General features: G+C 39.3%; 2 protein-coding genes across 3 annotated transcripts; one reads left to right on the top strand and one right to left on the bottom strand.

Annotated features, from left to right (window-relative positions):
• Positions 1-13: 13 nt before the first annotated feature.
• On the bottom strand, positions 14-8176 carry LOC104105510 (uncharacterized). 2 transcript variants are annotated; one of them, XM_070179437.1, is made up of 6 exons: positions 7735-8176; positions 7471-7634; positions 1091-1349; positions 629-1024; positions 403-494; positions 14-308 (listed from the first exon to the last, which is right to left on the bottom strand). In XM_070179437.1, the coding sequence occupies exons 1-6, from the start codon at positions 8041-8043 to the stop codon at positions 152-154; spliced, it is 1377 nt and encodes a 458-aa protein (XP_070035538.1). In that variant the 5' UTR covers positions 8044-8176; the 3' UTR covers positions 14-151. The 2 variants fall into 2 exon arrangements, with proteins under 2 accessions (XP_070035538.1, XP_070035535.1); XM_070179434.1 differs by having other exon boundaries at positions 629-1349; positions 7735-8174.
• A 775-nt stretch (positions 8177-8951) lies between these two features.
• LOC104090038 (leucine-rich repeat receptor protein kinase HPCA1-like) lies at positions 8952-19747 on the top strand. Its single transcript, XM_009595076.4, has 20 exons — positions 8952-9551; positions 9636-9848; positions 10400-10520; positions 10610-10681; positions 11136-11210; positions 11297-11368; positions 12067-12228; positions 12317-12391; positions 12658-12729; positions 12823-12894; positions 13011-13079; positions 13277-13351; positions 14237-14308; positions 14471-14602; positions 14688-15160; positions 15277-15426; positions 15520-15653; positions 17353-17572; positions 18654-18886; positions 19196-19747. The coding sequence occupies exons 2-20, from the start codon at positions 9758-9760 to the stop codon at positions 19679-19681; spliced, it is 2856 nt and encodes a 951-aa protein (XP_009593371.1). The 5' UTR covers positions 8952-9551; positions 9636-9757; the 3' UTR covers positions 19682-19747.
• The last annotated feature ends 519 nt before the right edge of the window (positions 19748-20266 follow it).

Here is a 20266-nt window from a genome sequence, read left to right as displayed (position 1 = left end):
TACATGAACAAAATGAAGAAGCAAAATTCACCATTAATCGCTTCAACGTTTTCCTTCGAAAGAAGGGAAAGGAAATTACATGAACAAATAAAAAGCAAATTCAGCATTAATCATGCGCACTCTAAATTAGGACTCAACATTTCCTTATAACCTACTCGCCAAGCTTTTCTGCCGGGGTTATCTTCAACTTCTTGCATTTGCCACTTCTTTTCGGTCTCATATTCGCGGCTGTAATAAGTTTATAGTCAGAGTGAGGCATCTCACTGACCTTACCAAACCATTCCTCATAAAAATGCCATACCTCTGACCTACTCAGGAGAATAACCAATAGCAAAACTTCAGACTTCAGCAAGCTCACAAAAATTAATAACTTGGAACAGGAAAAAGGGTGCGGCAGCCTACCAATATGCCAAGAACTGAAACGGTGCATACTTTGCATAAATGTTTTCAACATCCTTTTGAACTTTCTGAATACTAGAGGTTCTTGCATGAACCTGGAATTTTCAAAACAGCAAAGCTGACTTAGATGCCTAATAATAAATTGATCCATGAGCATTTCATCATATGAACCGTTGTATATTGGCACATGCAATAGACCTGCCAAGGCAAATTTGTCGAGATAAATTACCTGTTTTAGATGCCTAATTGTTTCTGAATCAGTAGGAATAACATGGTAATAACCCAAGCACATCAGTACATTAGCACAAGTAAAAGGGCCAAATCCATCTATTTCTCTCAGCTGCTCAGCCATTTTATCATAGTTTGACAAGCTTGGGTTGCTATAAGCTTCTTCAAGTTCTTTCAGCTGAATCCTGCCTTCAACTATGCCCTTAGCAAGCTTTATAATGCGCCCAGCTCTATACCCAAGACCACAACGCTTTGCTAGAAAACTCTCATCAAGGCCTGCCAATTCTTTCGGGCTAGGGAAATTCCTAATCTGATTAAAAGAGCTCAGCTCTCTATCTTCTGAAGGATCAGGATTGAATGGTGCACTTATATTAACTTCACAAACTTCAGTTGTAGCCTGAAAAGAATCAGTTATTTCGAGAACAGCCTCTTTACCATCTGAAAATGCAGGTTTCACACTTACATCCGCTTTCCCTTCATCCACGATTTCTTCGACTTCTGTAAGCCTCTCCAATAAATTTCTGCAACATCCATAAACTCCAGCTGTTTTCCTTGATTCTTTTCCTGCTGGTGTTTTTGGACTGAAATGCTCAGATTCGGCAGTGACACCCTTCAATTGATTCAGATTATCAGCAGCAGAAAGCGACACAGCTGATGATGGACAGTTTAGCTCCAATTGAAGCTCACATAATGCTTCAGCCATGCTCAATGTCCTTGACCACCTACCCAGGGGTAGCAAATACAAAATGTAACTGAGATAATCGGCAAAGGCTACAGATTTATGAATATTTATTTTCGTTTATCCAGACTTCAATTTCACTTCTCATTACAGGTAGCAAGCAACATCATTTACAAAATAGACATATTTATTAGCTTACTAACTTTATAATTGGCTTTGCTTCAATACAGGAAATGAGGTCAGAAACACCTAACAAAAGTTTTGTTGCCCTTATTACCAATCAGTGCTATTAAATAGAGTTAACTACATCTGATAGTGTAATAATTTTTTACAGCTCAGTGCATTCAACGCTATTCAGAGAGCTTATGTATACTACACAGTCTCTATTCAGTGAGCTTATATATACTACACAGTGTGATGACTCGCCATGTCATCATGCCACATAAGTGCCATTTGGCATATATTAATGCCATGTGGAAGCTTACATAGGAGGAATGCTTGCATTTGTGAGAAGATTCTAGAGAAGTATGGACATTTCTTTTGGAAGATCCTAGATGTTTATGGATTTGCTAGGAAAGTCCTTGGAATCTTCTAGGCTTGTAGAGAATTCTAGAGAAAGCCCTTATCTTGTAAATATTAAGGACTTGTGTAACAATTAATATTTGCACACTAGCCCCTAGGAGACTAGTATATAAAGGAGGCCATTCATTTGTAATTCATCAAGAAAACAATTCAAGTTCTCTCTAATATAAAGCTTCCATTAACAATTCTCTTGTGTTCTTTCTACCATTCTCTTAGCGATCTTGAGTGTAGTAAGGCTAACTTGGCATAACAAGAACGTGAGCAAATTGTCAAGTGCCGCACGTGTACTTAGTTAATTACTAAGGACGTGACAACGTGGTATCAGAGCAACGGTTGCGACTAAGAAAAATGGCGAACGACGGAGAAATTAACGCTGCCAACACTCAAGCCAACGTCATCCAGGATGCTGCTGGCAAGAGCGGCCGTAACAAAAAGAGAAATGCCACCAACAAGGGCCAGGAGGTGCCACCTGAGGTTGCGTCAAACGAAGGGCTTACATCCCAAGAACCATCTGCCACTGAGGCGAGCGAGGATGAAGTGGAGGTCCTGCCTGAGGACGTCTCGCTCGGTAAAGAGTGGGTGATGAAGATGAACGCGGGGATGGACGCCGTGGAGATCTTTGGCCAACGCTTGGGGAAGGTGGAAGGCACCCTTAGTGTTCTTGAGGGGCACACTCTTGAAGAGATTGAGAGCATCCGAAATGACTCGTACACAGACCGAGATGGAACTAAGGCAAACTATCACTGCCTTAGAGTGCAGACTCATGGAGGCTTTGAGTACTATCGATGCTATGAAGGCAAAGATAGAGTCACTCGAGGAGCATGTTAGTGCTGGCGTGACCGAGGCAGCTAGCAATGTTGTGGTGACGAGGGAGGCCAAGATCGAGGCTCCCAAACCCCCGGTGTTCAAAGGTGTTCGTGATGCGCAAGAAGTGGAAAACTTCCTTTGGCACTTGGAGAACTACTTCAAGCACGGCAAAGTGAAGGACGACGAGGCCATGATCAACACTGCGGTGTTGTACCTCTCAGAGACTGCCATGCTATGGTGGAGAAGGAAGATGGCCGACGTGGATAAAAGTATATGTACTATTAGCACGTGGGATCAGTTCAAAGCCGAGTTCAAGCGACAGTTCTTTCCAAACAATGTCTTGTACGAGGCAAGGCGCAAACTTAGGGAGTTGAAGCAAACAGGGAGCATACGTGTCTATGTCAAGGAATTCACTACCCTTATGCTTCAAATCCCCAACCTGACCAATGATGACTTGTTGTTCCACTTCATGGACGGGTTGCAAAATTGGGCTAAACAGGAGTTACAACGCCGGCAAGTCGCAAATATAGACCAAGCCATAGTGGAGGCCGAATCATTGATGGATTTCAGGCATGACAAACACGACAAAGGGAAAGTCAAAGAATCAAAGTTTAACAATGTCAAAGGTGGGGGAGACCGTGGCAAAGGCAAGGAGATACAACAACAATACTATAAGACTCAAGATTCCAAAAAGCTGAGTGGCCGTCAGGGGTACGCCGAGAAGAAAGCGCAGGCCGAGAAGAAGGGATGTTACATATGCGGAGGGCCTCACAGCTTCAGGAATTGTCCCGACCTAAAGAGCCTTAGCGCCATGGTCCGTGAACGGAAGGAGCAGCCGCAAGGAGAGAGTTCGGGAACCGCACAGTTAGGTATGATCGGATTATGCGATGCTGTCACAAAGTAATCTATCCAACCTACCGAGAATGGAAACCAGTACGTGGATCTCACCATCAACAACAAGCCTGCTCGTGCAATGGTGGATACTGGAGCAACTCATAATTTCGTGACTGAGGCTGCCGCAAAAAGACTAGAATTGAAGCTTGCTCCAACCAACTCCCGCGTCAAGACCGTGAATGCCGAGGTACAAAATGCTCGTGGGGTAGCTAATGGAGTTGGTGTCAAATTGGGAACTTGGAAAGGTATGACAAACTTTACCGTAACCGCTATGGATATCTTTGACATCATATTGGGACAAGAGTTCTTTAGACATTGTCATACTTTGATCGATCCCTACCTCCAACATCTCTTGGTTATGGAGCGAGAAGGAGCTTGCATGGTACCTACAGTGTCTATGCCACACGGACAGAGCCAAGCACAACTCTCAGCTATGCAGGTTATAAAGGGGATCAAGAAGGGGGAGCCGACGTTCGTGGCAACCATCGCAAGTCTGGAGGAAGACAAGAGTTTTCAAGAGACACTACCACCTTGCATAGAGAAGTTGCTTGAGGAAAACAAAGATGTCATGCCCGAGGAGTTGCCTAAACACTTGCCGCCTAGGCGAGAGGTGGATCACAAGATTGAGTTGGAGCCAGGGGCTAAGCCACCCGCATTTGCCCCATATCGTATGGCACCGCCCGAGCTAGAGGAGCTTAGAAAACAATTGAAAGAGTTGCTAGATGCTGGTCACATTCGCCCATCAAAGGCACCTTTCGGCGCACCAGTATTGTTCCAGAAGAAGAAGGATGGATCACTACGCTTGTGCATAGACTACCGAGCACTTAATAAGGTCACGGTGAAGAATAAGTACCCAATCCCGCTCATTGCTGACTTATTCGATAGACTTGGGCAAGCCAAGTATTTTACCAAGGTGGATCTTCGCAAGGGCTACTACCAGGTTCGCATTGCAGAGGGGGATGAGCCAAAGACAACATGTGTGACGAGATATGGAGCCTTTGAGTTGTTGGTGATGCCTTTCGGCTTAACCAATGCACCTGCCACATTTTGCACCCTTATGAATAAGATTTTCCATCCCTACCTTGATCAGTTCGTGGTAGTCTACCTAGACGACATAGTCATCTACAACAACACCTTGGAAGAGCACATGAAGCACTTAAGGAAGGTTTTCCAAGTCTTGCGGGAGAACGGGCTATACATCAAGAGGGAGAAATGCGAGTTTGCACAATCAAAGGTGCACTTCTTAGGCCATGTTATTAGCAATGGCGAGCTACGCATGGACGAGGCTAAGGTACGTGCTATCCAGGAGTGGGAGGCACCTATAAAGGTAACTGAGTTGAGATCCTTCCTTGGCCTTGTTAACTACTATCGTCGGTTCATCTGTGGCTACTCAGCAAAGGCCGCACCATTGACTGAGTTGCTAAAGAAGAACAAGCCATGGGTTTGGACGGAGCATTGTCAAAGGGCGTTTGAAGACCTCAAGGCAGCTGTAACAGAGGAGCCAGTCTTGGCATTACCTGACTTTGCCAAGACATTTGAGGTGCATACAGATGCCTCAGATTTTGCCATTGGGGGTGTCTTGATGCAGGATAAGCATCCCATAGCATTTGAGAGTCGCAAGTTAAATGAGACGGAGCGGCGTTACACAGTGCAAGAGAATGAGATGACTGCTATTGTGCATTGCCTTCGTACATGGCGACATTATTTGCTTGGGTCGAGGTTTGTGGTCAAGACCGACAATGTAGCTACTAGCTACTTTCAGACGCAGAAGAAGCTCACCCCAAAACAGGCTCGGTGGCAGGATTTCTTGGCCGAATTTGATTATGTACTAGAGTATAAGCCGGGCAAAGGTAACGTTGTAGCCGATGCCTTGAGCCGGAAAGCCGAGCTTGCTGCAATCACTTCAACAAGATGGGACATTCGTGAGGCTATAAAAGAAGGCATGCAACACGATCCAGCAGCCAAACAACTTATCGAGTTAGCTAACCAGGGCAATACGAGACATTTTTGGGTCGAAGACGGCCTACTACTTACCACAGGTCGGCGGGTCTACGTGCCTAAGTTTGGAGACATTAGACGGCGTATTATAAGGGAGAGTCATGACACAATGTGGGCTGGTCATCCAGGCCAACGTCGCACTACGGCCTTGGTTGAGTCAGTCTACTATTGGCCATGCATGCGAGATGACATAGAATGTTATGTGCAGACTTGTCTTGTCTGTCAACAGGACAAGGTTGAGCAACAAAAACCCGGAGGACTTTTGGAGCCACTACCAGTTGCAGAGCGTCCATGGGAGAGCGTAACTATGGACTTTATCACTTGCCTACCGAAGTCTGACGGTTATGGTACTATTATGGTGGTCGTGGATAGATTTTCCAAATATGCCACCTTCATGCCCGCCACACCAGGTTGCACCGCCAAAGAAGCCGCCAAGCTATTCTTTAAGAATGTGGTGAAGTATTGGGGCTTACCAAGGCATATTATCAGTGATCGAGACCCCCGTTTTACTGGGAACTTTTGGAGAGAATTATTCGATATACTTGGCACGGAACTGCACTTTTCCACTAGTTTCCACCCACAGACAGATGGACAAACGGAACGGGTCAATGCCTTACTAGAATGCTACTTGAGGCATTATGTAAGCGCGCATCAGAAAGATTGGTCAAGGCTCCTAGACATCGCCCAATTCTCTTATAACTTGCAGCGGAGTGAGTCCACGGGACGGACACCATTTGAGCTAGCCACAGGCCAACAGCCACAAACTCCACATTCATTACCAGCCGCGTTCGAGGGAAAGAGTTTGGGGGCTTATCATATGGCTAAAGGATGGGAGGAGCAGCTTGACACTGCTAAGTCTTACTTGGATAAGGCAGCTAAGAAGATGAAGAAGTTTGCAGATCGTAAGCGGCGTCCCACAGACTATAGAGTTGGGGACATGGTCATGGTGAAGTTTAATCCAAGACAGTTTAAGGCACTACGAGGCATGCATCAGAATCTGATTCGCAAGTATGAGGGGCCATTTAAGATAGTCGCCAAGGTAGGCAAGATCTCATACAAGCTTGACATGCCATCATATCTTAAGATCTACCCTGTCTTCCATGCCAGCATGTTTAAGCCCTATCATGAAGACAATGATGATCCAAGTAGGGGCCAATCAAGTCGAGCGCCTATTACTATCACCGCCTCGCACGACCGGGAGATTGAGGCTATTATTGATTACCACGCCAGGCGAAAACAAGGGCAAAAAGCCACCGCAATGTTCCTCGTCCATTGGAAGGGGCAATCACCGGAAGAGGCCACATGGGAACGTTATGAAGATTTATGGCAATTCAAAGATAAGATCCGAGAGTTTATGCAGCAACATTGCGCCGCGGTCGTCGCAACATTAGGTGGGGGAGAGTGTGATGACTCGCCATGTCATCATGCCACATAAGTGCCATTTGGCATATATTAATGCCATGTGGAAGCTTACATAGGAGGAATGCTTGCATTTGTGAGAAGATTCTAGAGGAATGTTTATGGATTTGCTAGGAAAGTCCTTGGAATCTTCTAGGCTTGTAGAGAATTCTAGAGAAAGCCCTTATCTTGTAAATATTAAGGACTTGTGTAACAATTAATATTTGCACACTAGCCCCTAGGAGACTAGTATATAAAGGAGGCCATTCATTTGTAATTCATCAAGAAAACAATTCAAGTTCTCTCTAATATAAAGCTTCCATTAACAATTCTCTTGTGTTCTTTCTACCATTCTCTTAGCGATCTTGAGTGTAGTAAGGCTAACTTGGCATAACAAGAACGTGAGCAAATTGTCAAGTGCCGCACGTGTACTTAGTTAATTACTAAGGACGTGACAACAGTCTCTACTCAGTTCAACTACTCACTGGCAATTGCAGAGCAGGATACACTTCACCATGTCCTCAAACAATGTCGGCGATCTAAACACTCTCCCAAATCCCCTCTCCTTTGCTTCTTCACAAATCTCCTGAAACTTTCTCACTCTTTCATTTTCCTCCACTGATAGTCTCAGCATTCGCCTTACTTGACCCTAATATAAACAGTAAAAGTAAACCCCAAGCAATAAACCAAACTATACAAGGAAATGCAAAACGTACAAATTTTAGAAATACATAAGGAACAAAGAGTACCAGCAGAGAGCGTTGGTGTAAAGGAGAAAGAGAATCGGTGCCGAAAACACGAAGATGGAGAGAATGAGGAGAATCGGAAGGTTGAGATATTCGGACGAGATGAGATTTTTCGTGATCATCGTCGTTAATGTTTTCGGAGAGGCGCAATGGACGTTCTAGGGTTTTGGAGAGAGAGTCCCAATGGTTTGGGGCCATCATGAATAGGCCGTGACTACATACTGCTTTTTCCAAATCGCATGTAGCGCCGTCGCCGAGTGGTAGCTCCACCACCACGCTGTGGCGGCGATCGATCTCTTGCCGGTACTGCATTTTACTGGTGAGAGCCGTTGGAATGAGAGAGGAGGAAGAGGAAGAAATGACATAAATCGATCTATGTCATAAAGTTCACGCATTATAAATCTTACAAAATTAGACTAAGTTTTTCTTTTTTCTTCTCCCCTCTTCTTTGGCCAACCCTTTGTTCAATACCAACATATTATTATATCACATAACCTAATACATAAATTCTTACAATAATAGTAATGTAGAGTTTAATATCACATATTAGACGTGCTTTAAATAAAGTGATTTATATATTACAAAAATCATATATCGTATGAGTTATGCATATATTAATAATATTACAGATATTTATGTTGCACCCAAAGATATTACTATTATATAAGTAAAATTCTATATTGAAATTATTTTAGACCAAACCAAACAATCCTAGGTCTATTAGATCACCCCCTAAGTTGTAAGTATGACTATGAAAGACATATGTTTTGCTTATTAACTTGGTGTAAATATTGGGTGTGAGTAATTTTTATACACCAACATAATATATACACGAAAGGGGTTTTAAACTCTTAATATACATAACAACAATAACAAAACCAGTGTAATCCTATAAGTAAGGCCTGTGAAGAGTAGTGTGTACGAAGACCTTACCTTTACCTCTAAGATGACAGAAAGATTGTTTCCAGAAGATAAATTATAGTTAATCCATACACTCTTATCACTAAATTATAGTTGATTCATACATATTCTCATTTTAATCTATAATTTTACTACAATAAATTAGTATAATTTCGTGGTAAATATTGAATACATGTAAGTTTTTAACGTGAGTTAGGCCACATAGTCCAAGTCATACATGACCCTAGCAAATTATTAATTTTACGACCTACTATAAAGTTGAACAAGTCACCCCTTTAAGGCACTGCCATTCGGAATTTTATCTAACCTTAAACCTTCGGGTTGGAGATGATGTAATCTGTATATAAGAACGTCAACGGAGAAGCGTCCATATTTTTGCAATGGCAAAGTTGACAAATATAATTTTCTTTAATTTCACAAATCTGATGAAATAACTTCTGACTTCTTCGAATGTTCAACCTTTGCCTTGGTGCCAATTCTTGTTCTGCTTCTACTTCTTGTTGTTCTTCTTTCTTCCTGGGTACCCCACTTGCGACATTATTTTAAGGCCTCAGGCGGTCACTTTAGATATTTGATTATTCAACTATTCTCATCTTATGTACCAAAAGTTTCAATCCTAGAAAAAGAATATGTCCTCTTTTTCACTTGTCAGCAGATGAACCATCTTCTTTCCCATACGTTGTATAGCAAAAATAAAGAAAAGATTTGTTTTCTTGGTTACATTAAACAACAATATTTCTTACTTGCACTCTTTAAATTCTTCCCCTTTATGATTAGTTTTTAAGGATGATGAAATCATCAAAAGACAAGGGGCTCGGATACTTGGTCAAAGTTCTTGATTCTTACCAAGAAACCTTCTTCTTGTTGGCCTGTTCTTATTGTTGGCTTGAGGAATCATTGTAATATACTGCAAACTCATTATTATATTTGTCCTGACTTAGTTTTCAACATATTTTCTTGGACTCATTCTTTTGTCCATGCAGCGGGAAGGTCAATGATAACTTGCTGGATATTAGGACGGCGTTGTTTACAAGGCTTGCATTGAGGTATAGGACTTTCCAACAAAAGCATTGGGATTTTGGATGTTCAAGCAAGGGGTTTTGCTATGATGGAAATGGGTTCAAGAAGCCAGGTCTTTCTCCTGATATTTGCATCTCAAATTCTGGCTATACTGGGACAAACAAACAGCAACGATGGTAAGGCTTTTATTGATTTTATCAGACTACTTGATATGTACTTTCTTCTTTTTCATGGTTATTATCCACATCATTGCAAACTGGTGAACTGTTTCAGGTTTGGTAGTTATTGAGTCTACAACCCGGAACTTAATAGCTATAGTTGAGTATATTCCAAGTTCCTAACTGCTCAAAAGTACAAACAGCTCAATTGTTTGTGCAGTACTAGGCACTCATGGAATAGAAACTAGGAACTTTCATACTCCATCCTGCATCATGGTTTAGTCTATTTATGGAATTTAAAGAAAACCTATTGTTTTGCTTTCTTCAATGGTCGGGGCTGAATTTTGATTTGACTACTACCGGGATCTCTTTCTGCCTTTACCGCCAATTTAAAACATAGGAATAAAAGAATTGAAATATGCTCTTGGGGTACTTGTAAAATTATTTTGCTTAAAAGGTTTTGTGCTTTTCTTAGCTTGAGTTTTAAGAGTACATATGCAGTATGTGAAATATCTACCTTTTTAATAGTACAGCAGTAGAAGCCATTTATAATTCCTTTGATTGTGCAGTCACTGCACTATTTGCTATCAAATCTAGCTGGAATAACTTGCCACCAAATTGGGAGGGGTCAGATCCTTGCGGTAGCAGCTGGGAAGGAATTGTTTGTAAAGATTCGCGCATAACCTCAATGTATATCCTTGATATTTAAAATTTCTGACTGTTCTGTAGTTCGTTCTACCTTCCATTCCTCATTGTTTTCTTTAATTTTCCATCCACAGAAAGTTATCAGGCATGGGCTTGGAAGGCAATCAGTTTGGAGATCTTTCATCGTTAACTGCATTGCAAATTTTGTACGTTTTTATATCTGTTTTTTCTATCTTGACTCTTCAATTATTGATGATAAGATTCTGAAATCATCTTTAGTTTACCTATAATTCTTTCTCCAACCCTCATCTGAAGCACCACTGTAGTTTCAAGTAAAAATCATTTAGAGTTCCGCAGATAGTGCTAAAAAATAAACAAGTGCAATATTCGTGTCTTTCTTTTTGCTGCTATATAATTCTGGCCTCATCCGTTCCTCATCCCAAACTGATTTTTGTAAGTATTTTTAAGGAGTATACACATCATATGAAAGATAAATCCTTTTTCTCAACTAAAAGGAATAAGTTCTGCCATTTGGCCTAGAGGATAACCACTGCTTGAACATACTCCTTAATTAGTTTCTAACCCTCATCTTACCGCAAATTAACCTATTCAAAAGGTTCATCACTTTGCTTTATTCTTATTGTAACGAATTTGGTGTAGGGACCTCTCGAATAATGTTGGACTGAAAGGAACTCTTCCATCATCAATTGGAAATTTGAAGAATTTGACAACCTTGTAAGAGAATTTAAATGGCGACTCAAATATATCCTACACAATTTGTAGTGTCAATCCTGACTTCATAGGCTGGTCATTTTATGCAGAATCTTAGTTGGTTGCAGCTTCTTTGGTCCAATTCCAGAATCAATTGGTTCTCTGCAGCAGCTGGTCTTTATGTAAGGATTTACATTTCCACTTTATCCTTTTATTCACCTGAAGTATATCATTAATTGCTTCCTTTTTATTTACCTGAATTTCAATTGTGCATTTCTTCGAAGTCAGACTTTGGCAACTGAGTTATTATTCATGTAGTTAAGAACAACTTTGGTTAACAAACCTTTTTTTGCTTTTCCTATTAATGTTGGTATGGTTCTGCACCAATCAAATTAGGTTCAGTTCATGGGAAAGGTGAATTGGACCTTATTGATATTGGCTTTGCTTCAAAAATAAAAGTTTGCCTATTAATGGTGGGCTATGGAGCAGATATTAGAACAAATACTATACTGCAATATTCCACATTGTAAGACGCTCTGCCTAGATAATAGATGAATTTGTCGGAGTGGGATTCAGTAAATTCAAATTGACTTATTTGAACTTAATGGTCCATATTAGAGTAAATCCATCCCTAGTATGTGAAGTGTTCTATGTATTAATTTTGTAGTTTCTTAATGAAAAAGCTCAAGCATCTTTATTTTTTCATTCGGAATCATCTTATGGTGGTCTACTTGGAAGCATATTACAAAGGGGAGTCTTCTATTTCTTATTAACTTATGATTCACGTACATTCTTCATCTTTGTTAAGGGTCTATGGTATATCTTCCTTTTAGCAGTCAGTTTCTTGTGGACTTAATTTCTTGTCTTAACTTTTCCGCAGATCTCTAACTTCTAATAGCTTCACTGGGCCAATTCCACCATCAATTGGCAATTTATCTAAGTTGTCATGGCTTGATCTTAGTGACAATAAACTTAGTGGTACCATCCCAGTCTCAAAGGGCTCAACACCTGGTTTGGATTGGCTAGTTAATACCAGACACCTGTATGTAGCCTCTCTACAAGATTTAACTTTTTTGTCTGTATTTTTCTCTTCCTTAATAGTTGTGTAAAGTTTTATTTGTTGTCTGCAGTCACTTGTCAAAAAATCAGCTCTCTGGCCCTATTCAATCTCAACTCTTCAGTCCAAACATGAAGTTGATACATGTGTGAGTATGTAGGCAGGTTAAGTGTATGTTTCATTTTAGCAAACTCATATATCTAGTTAACTTGATTTATTTAAGTTCGTTAAATCATTTGAGTAAATGATACATAAACCTTTATCACTTCCAAGCTGATCAGAAAGTTGTAAGAATGTATATTTTTGCTTCTTTCGTTGTGTGCTTTGGCCACAGGGAGCAATGCATAAGAAACTGCCAGGACACAAGTGATTTTTCTCTAGATCACTGATAATATTGGTTTTTCTATTGATTAGGATTTTAGATCACAACCAACTGATAGGGGAAATTCCAGAGAGTCTGGGAAGTCTGCAGAACTTAGAAATTTTGTGAGTTCCTTGTGCTGCCAGTGATATTTGCTTGTGTACTTTCTGCCCTGAAGTTTGAGTTTATTTTCATCATATTTCTTGTCATGGCTACAGGCGGCTGGACTGGAACTCCCTCAGTGGATCTGTCCCTTCCAACCTCACCAACATTACAAGTCTCAATGAGCTGTATGCACTCAACAGAGGAGACACCTAATCTATTTCTGCTTATCCCTTGATGTTGATTTAGCATGTTATTAGTATTTTATTTCGAAAATGACTCTTTTTCTTTTTTTTTGTTTCAGGTACTTATCCAGTAACAATCTCAATGGATCAATTCCTGACCTTACAGGGATGAACTTGCTAACCTATGTGTAAGTTGATGTTTAGGTTCTATAACTGTGAAATATGTACCAATTCTTGTCGAAAGTTGGTAAACTTCTGTTGTGACAGATTCTAAATTTCTCATCAAAGAAACGCTTTATGCTATTTATGAGTGACTCCTTTTGGCAAGGATGTGATATCCCATGATGGTCCATTTACTTTTTTTTTTAATTCCTATGGTCTGCAGGGGCATGAGCAATAATAGTTTCAATGCATCAGGCGTCCCACAATGGTTAACAAGCCTCTCACTATTGAAAACAATGTATTTTTCTCTCACCTCTCTCCCATGTGCACACACACAAACTTAGTTGAATCAAGTAGTACCTTGAGATTGGATAACATACAAACTTTCCTTCTCTAATGTGCCTACCAAAGAACCTAGTCCTGTTTTGGACTAGCACAGGCATGCTTAACTGCAATTGACTGGCATAGAGCCCTTAGGAAACTGGTTGGAAAATTGTATTCTGGTCTTACTTTGCTTTACTTGCATACATTTGACTTGGTGCTCTCTTGTTGGAAGATTTGCCCACTCTAAAGTCAAGTCTTATGGAATGGCCTGTATAGAGGCTAGACGCAGCTAGCCTATTAGTAGTCGCCCTAACCATAGCCTCAGAACAACGTATAATTTCTTATGAATTGATTCTTAAGTAGGGAACTTACCCCCCCCCCCCCCCCAAAAAAAAAAAACACACACTAGCCAGAGAGGTTGACAGTAAGTGTAAGCTCATCCAGAAGCTCGAAGAGCTCCCTTCATTTTGCTTCATGGGAGCTGCACAGCACATAGCTGGAAATCAGAGGGCCATTTAACCCTTCCCTTTGCTGGTGCAAAGAAGCAACAATAGGTTCCGGGATATGCTATTCCCAAATACAACTTTTTCTCTACAAGCCATTTATTAGTATTGGAGAAACAAAAGCATATCGAGAAAATGGACTTTTTCTTACATTATCTTCATGTATTTTATGGCTAAACTGACTCACCTTTGGTATTCAAATCTCAAGTATTTTTGCTACTGGCTGTTAAGCTGCATATATCCAAATCTATAGATAGTTCAAACAAGATAACTACTTTCTGTGCTTCCTCATTTGAGTAACTTAATTTTGATCTCTGGGGTTATTTGCTGCTAATCTTTGATGGACATTGTAACAGATATATGGAGGACACAACACTGCAAGAACAAATCCCCGTTGACTTATTTAACCTTCCTAACTTGGAGACTATGTAAGTTTGAACTTGTTCTTTAATAACGCCAGATTTAGTCAGGGGAAGTTAACTCATTAAAATCAGTGTGACATATATTTTTCTTACAACTCGGCCTTCAGATCTACAATACTCTTAAAGCACATTTGATTATTTGATGACCATTTGCTTTCACATTTGCAGAGGATTCGCCAACAACAATCTCAGTGGAACATTGGACATTGGGACCAGATATGGGAACAATTTAACACTTGATTTACGAAATAATTCTATCAAAGACTTCACTCAGAAAACAGGATACAATATGAATATATCGTGAGCAAATTACTTCTCTTTTATTAACCCTTTTATTAGAGCACATTCTTCTGTTTGGGGAATAATGTTCTATTATATTTTGCAGGCTTTCTGGCAACCCTATTTGTGATGGAACAGGGGCAACAGCCAAATACTGTACAGTTCAGATTTCCAATGATTCCTTCTCATCATCTCTGAGTTGTCCAGCAATGTCTTGCAGTTCAGACAAAACACTAAGTCCTACATGCAAATGTTCATATCCATTTTCTGGGACACTGCATTTCTTTTCCTTGTCCTTCTCAAATTTAGAGAACTCGAGCTACTTTACCACCCTTGCTGGCTCTATGATGTCTGCCTTTTTGTCCAATGGGCTTCCTGTGGATTCAGTTTCTCTAAGTGATCCAACGGTTGATGTTTATTCATATCTTCAAATTGAAGCACAAATCTTTCCTTCAACACAGAACAGTTTCAATCGAACATCAATTTCTTCCATTGGTTTCCTGCTTAACCGGAATCCTTTCCAACTCCAATATTTTGGACCCTTCTTCTTTACTTCTGAAAGCTATTGTTGCTTTGCAGGTAACTGAACATGGTTTAAAATTTTTTATCTTTTGGCTCTTCTTTTTCTCAAATTCTTTCCTGGACAGATTTGCAATTTTTATCTAGCTTACCAGTTTGTACATTTTCTAATTTAGACAAAATGAAGAAGTCATCACATACTGGCATCATTGTTGGAGCATCGGTTGGTGGTGCAGTGCTTGTTCTTTTAACGCTTTGTGCTGGTCTTTATGCTTTTCACCAGAGAAAGATAGCAAAAAGAGCTGGTCATAGCAGTAATCCTTTTGGTAGTTCTTAGATCTGGGCACTTCTGTTACATTGTTGTTTTAACTTTTAAGTGGTTTTTTTAATCTCCCAATGGTGTCTTCATGTGAATACAGAAACTTGGGACCGTGATAAGAGTGGTGCTGTGCCACAACTTAAAGGAGCGAGATGGTTCTCATTTGAAGAGATCAGGAAGTGCACAAACAATTTTTCGGAATCTAACTGCATTGGAACTGGGGGCTATGGGAAGGTTTACAATTTCTCCATTTTTTTCCTGCTTTAAAGTTCAGCACATATTTAGTGTATATAGTGCCATAAATTCACTTTGACTACCATTTTAAAATGCAAAGTGGTCAGACTCTTGACCTGTTTGATCTTTGCTCCAACTTTCAACTAAACATGTAGATTGTTTAGACACTAAATTAGGATAATTAGACGTAGAAAACATCTGCTACTCAGCAAGGAGCAGGTGATGAGGACAATTTCTTGGATGCAACAGTTATATGTCAATATGGCATTAACATCTTGCATGTGGGATTGCAGACTTCTACAGATTCCGCATATTTCAAAGAAAAGTACGGCTTGCCTATATGGAGAAATAGGTGGTGGCTTAAAGTGATTGAAGTGATCTCAACAACTAACTACTTATATCTTTTCCAATTTAAAAGTATTTCCTCATTTTTCCACCTCTAGCCACGATTATGAACTGAACTAGTCTAAGATTCATTACACAGTTTTTCATCACCAAAAAGATTTATTCAGCCGTGAGGATGTTGCAAACTCAAAATTAATATTTCTTGGTGTATGAAAAGCCAAAGGCAATAAGGATATTAGTCTCTTGGTTCATTGGTTTATTCTGTGGTTGGTTTCAGCTGCTGAAATAGTTATTTTCTAGACCTAAATAATTAGCCTAAGTATGTTGCTGTTAGCGCCAGTGTTTTAAAAGGCGTTTTCCGGGCGAGCCCAAGGGTGAGGCGCACCAAAAATGCCCCGAGGCGATGGTGTGGGGCGAAAGTTTCAAGAGGCGTATGCCCAGCAATTCGGGGTGTATTCCCGGGCGTTGAAGCGCATTTTTGTAGTGAGGCGTAAGCCCCAGAGACTTTTTCAAATTAAAACAAAATCTACTCATTAAGTCCTTCATATAATACCCAAATTCTCAAAAGTCAGCTTGTAATTATTCAAAAGTTTTAAAAAGGAACCGAAACATTAAATTTAAAAGTTAGGACGTTTTTTTATTGATAGAAGCCCTAATTTATGGTTTTTCCCAATTCTTTATCTTGTCCGCTAGTCTGCTGCTATCTCCCAAAAGCAACGAATAGTCAATTTTTCTTTTTGCAAATACAAAGAGAACTCCATTCTTCTTCATAGCAGCAAGTTCAAAGCTCAAATTGCAGGTTAGTCATCCTTTTTGTTCCTTCATGTAGAAAAGTTTATTCTTTTCAACTCAAGTTACTTGTGCTTGTAAGTAGCGTATATGAATTGTTTTGATTAGTTTTTTGTGGGGATGGAGCACATCTATACATATTTTTCACATACTGATAGTTTTCTTCAATTTTTATTCAATTTTACCTATTTATAAATATTTACTATAATTATATTATTTTATGAAATATTAAAAATTAAATACCCATGGGGCTTACGCCTCGCTTAGACATATGTAAAACGCCTCGCCTTATACCCACGCCTTTTAAAATACTAGTTAGCACCCACCTATATGATTTACCCCTGCGTCGTTTATGTTATTCAGCAGCAATTTAGGAGCTACAAGGCATTTCCAAAATATTGAAATTCACTAATTGCTGACGTTCAGTCATCTAGGATTATATCTTGATCTTTCTTCATGACTGACATATGCATTTCATGGTACAACACTGCATCTTTCACCCCCATTTTGCTATTTTCTCGTAGCATGTCAAATTTGTCCAGATTGATACATGTAACATCAACAGGTCTACAAAGGAACTCTTACTGCTGGGGAGGTAGTTGCAATTAAAAGAGCACAACATGGATCAATGCAGGGGGCATTTGAGTTCAAAACAGAGATTGAACTATTGTCAAGGATTCATCATAAGAATGTTGTAAAACTGGTTGGATTTTGTTATGAGCAAGGCGAGCAAATGCTGGTCTATGAGTACATTTCAAAGGGTACACTAAGGGAAAGTCTCTCAGGTAATTCTTCTCCTTTTCTCAATGACCTTCAAAGAATATTTATCCCTTCATCATTTCATATGTTTGCTTCAGAGGAACAGATGCAAAGTCCAGACCAATCTGGCAAATATGAAAGATAAAGTAATATTTCTTCACTAAAACAGTACTGATCTGTCCGGTGAATTGTCCTGCTCATACAGTGTAAAGTGTTTCATTTATCTTTGTGTAAAATTGGATTCATTATATTGCTTCAGCTCCTTTATTGGACCTGTTACTGTATATGGATATTCACCCATTCTCCTCCAAGAATATTTCCAACCAAAACTCCATCACTATCATGATTCATGGATTTTCTCCTAGTCACGAATAAAATGGGTACTCAAATATGTGATTGTTGTAGGATACTAGAGATTCCTAAGGACCCGTTTGGCCATAGATTTTGCCAAATTTTTGCCAATTTTTTTTTTGGCAAATACATGTTTGTTCATAAATTTTATCCATATTTTGGCAAATTCCCAAAACCCATCACCCAAATCCCAAGAGTTGGTTTTGGCCCAAAATATTACTATTACATTTTTTAAAAATTACCCCAAACTTTTGTATTTTATAAAAGAGCCTACCATTTATTATTTTGTAACAATGTTGCTTCGTCTTCTCGGTCATTTGATAGTGTATTAGGTAGTTCATTATAAAAATGATAATTTTGTGCCAAATTTATTTATGTTCAGGACTATGAATTGTGATAATGATAATGAATGTTATTGATGAAGGTACTCTTGGGTATTTGTGATAGTTTTAGAACTTGTGGGTATAAATCATGTTTCATGTTTTTTTTTAAAAAAAGTGAAATATGTTTTGAAAACTGATGTCCAAACGCATTTTCATCTTCAAACCAAACTTAACCCAAATCAGATTTTTCAAAACAAATTTGGGAATCTATGGCCAAACGCTAGCTAAGTTTTCTAGCCCTCTCTAGCAAAGTTGAAATGAAATATCTCTAGTACAATATCAAAAATGTGCACAGGAAAGTATAGAGTGACAGTTTTTGGGCATATATACAAGTTTAATTTGGTAATTCTTAATCTGCATATGGCTCTTGCAGTCAAGCCAAAAATCCAATTGGATTGGACAAGAAGACTTAGGATAGCCCTTGATGCTGCTAGAGGTTTGGCATACTTGCATGAGCTTGCAGATCCTCCCATAATACACAGGGATGTTAAGTCGAATAACATCTTGCTGGATGACCATTTAACTGCTAAAGTTGCTGATTTTGGCCTATCACTTTTGAAAGACGATGACAAGGGACATGTGACCACTCAAGTCAAAGGTACATTGGTGAGTATTACAACCTCAAACTTTAGTGGATCAATTTGAGCTGTATTACAATTATTATATATTTTCCTTATGTTAAACCGTAAAATTTGAAGGCGTTTGGATAGCACAAAAGCTAACCTGACCATGAATGACTGAACAACATGAAGAAAGATCATTTTGAATCCAATAAAAGATTAGTCACTACATGTTATTCATTATTTAGTGTGGTGATATATGCAAATCTTGATTTCAAAAAACATCATTTGTAATTCCATAATGCACCATCCATACTGTTTCGAAATTCCACTTTCTAAGAAGTTTCCTACGTAGGGGTATTTGGATCCTGAATATTACATGAGCCAACAGTTGACCGAGAAAAGTGATGTGTATAGCTTTGGAGTGGTGTTGCTAGAGGTGATAACTGCAAGAGCTCCAATAGAACGAGGAAAACACATTGTGAGACTGGTTGCAGAGACAAGATATGATTCAAAAGATAACAGCAAGCTCTACCAATTAATAGATCCAAGAATAGGTCCAGGTTCAAAACTCGAAGGCGTTGATAGACTATTTACATTGGGAATGAGATGTGTTAATGAATCCGGGGCTGAGAGGCCTTCCATGGGTGAGGTTGTGAAAGAAATTGAGAATATCATTGAACTGACCAGCTTGACCAAGTATACAGATGAAGACCTCACTTCAACTAGCTTTGAGGACACAACTCAAGTCAGTCTTGACGATTTTTATAATGACAAGGCTTTTGATTATAGTGGTAAATTTCCTTCTGTTGGCGTGCGGAACGCCACTGGAAGTTACTAATGTTTATAACTGTGATATACATTTCTTTGTTATATTTAATATAACTATGAATCACATTTGTTTGTTTGTTTGGTACTATTGATTTTTCTGTTTTATATTTGAAATCAATGTTACATATGGCTTCTTGAGATTAAGGGATCTTTTTATCAATATTTGATGGAAAAAGAAGTTAGATCATACCGTAATACAGGACTACAGATGAGTTCTGTAACTCAAAACCTGGAGCTGTAAAAAATCCAGAGTTCTCTTGTTACACTGACCTTTGCAGCTATGTCAACAAGTGCAAACAATTTAGGACCTTTAGGTCTTTGACTATGAGGATTGTTTTTTATCACTGCATAATTAGTTCCAAGAAATCTATAAAAAGCATTCAATTTCATCAAGGATTAAATGTGCATGAGGTTTTGGTTTGTAACACCTTTTGATATCAGGCAAACGTCAATTGTTTCAATTTTATGTTATAAGATCTATTTCATAACGATAGTGTCTGAGCCAACTTGCGCGCACATCTACTAATCCACTGCTAACTTTGCTTACCAAATCTTAGGTAGATTTAAAAAAGGGTGAACGACACAACTAATCACA

The sequence above is a fragment of the Nicotiana tomentosiformis genome, chromosome 1 (genome assembly GCF_000390325.3).
Source record: "Nicotiana tomentosiformis chromosome 1, ASM39032v3, whole genome shotgun sequence".
Taxonomy (NCBI): Eukaryota; Viridiplantae; Streptophyta; class Magnoliopsida; order Solanales; family Solanaceae; genus Nicotiana; species Nicotiana tomentosiformis.
This window is presented reverse-complemented; position numbering and strand designations above follow the sequence as displayed.

Coding starts and splice junctions, on each gene's coding strand:
- LOC104090038 (XM_009595076.4), top strand. CDS start 9,758: ATGATGGAAATGGGTTCAAGAAGCCAGGTCTTTCTCCTGATATTTGCA. Junction 13,080..13,276: donor ATGAACTTGCTAACCTATGT/GTAAGTTGATGT, acceptor TATGGTCTGCAG/GGGCATGAGCAATAATAGTT. Junction 14,603..14,687: donor GGATACAATATGAATATATC/GTGAGCAAATTA, acceptor TATATTTTGCAG/GCTTTCTGGCAACCCTATTT.
- LOC104105510 (XM_070179434.1), bottom strand. CDS start 8,043: ATGCAGTACCGGCAAGAGATCGATCGCCGCCACAGCGTGGTGGTGGAG. Junction 1,350..7,470: donor ATCCTGCTCTGCAATTGCCA/GTGAGTAGTTGA, acceptor ACCCCTGGGTAG/GTGGTCAAGGACATTGAGCA. Junction 309..402: donor TTTCAGTTCTTGGCATATTG/GTAGGCTGCCGC, acceptor TCTCCTGAGTAG/GTCAGAGGTATGGCATTTTT.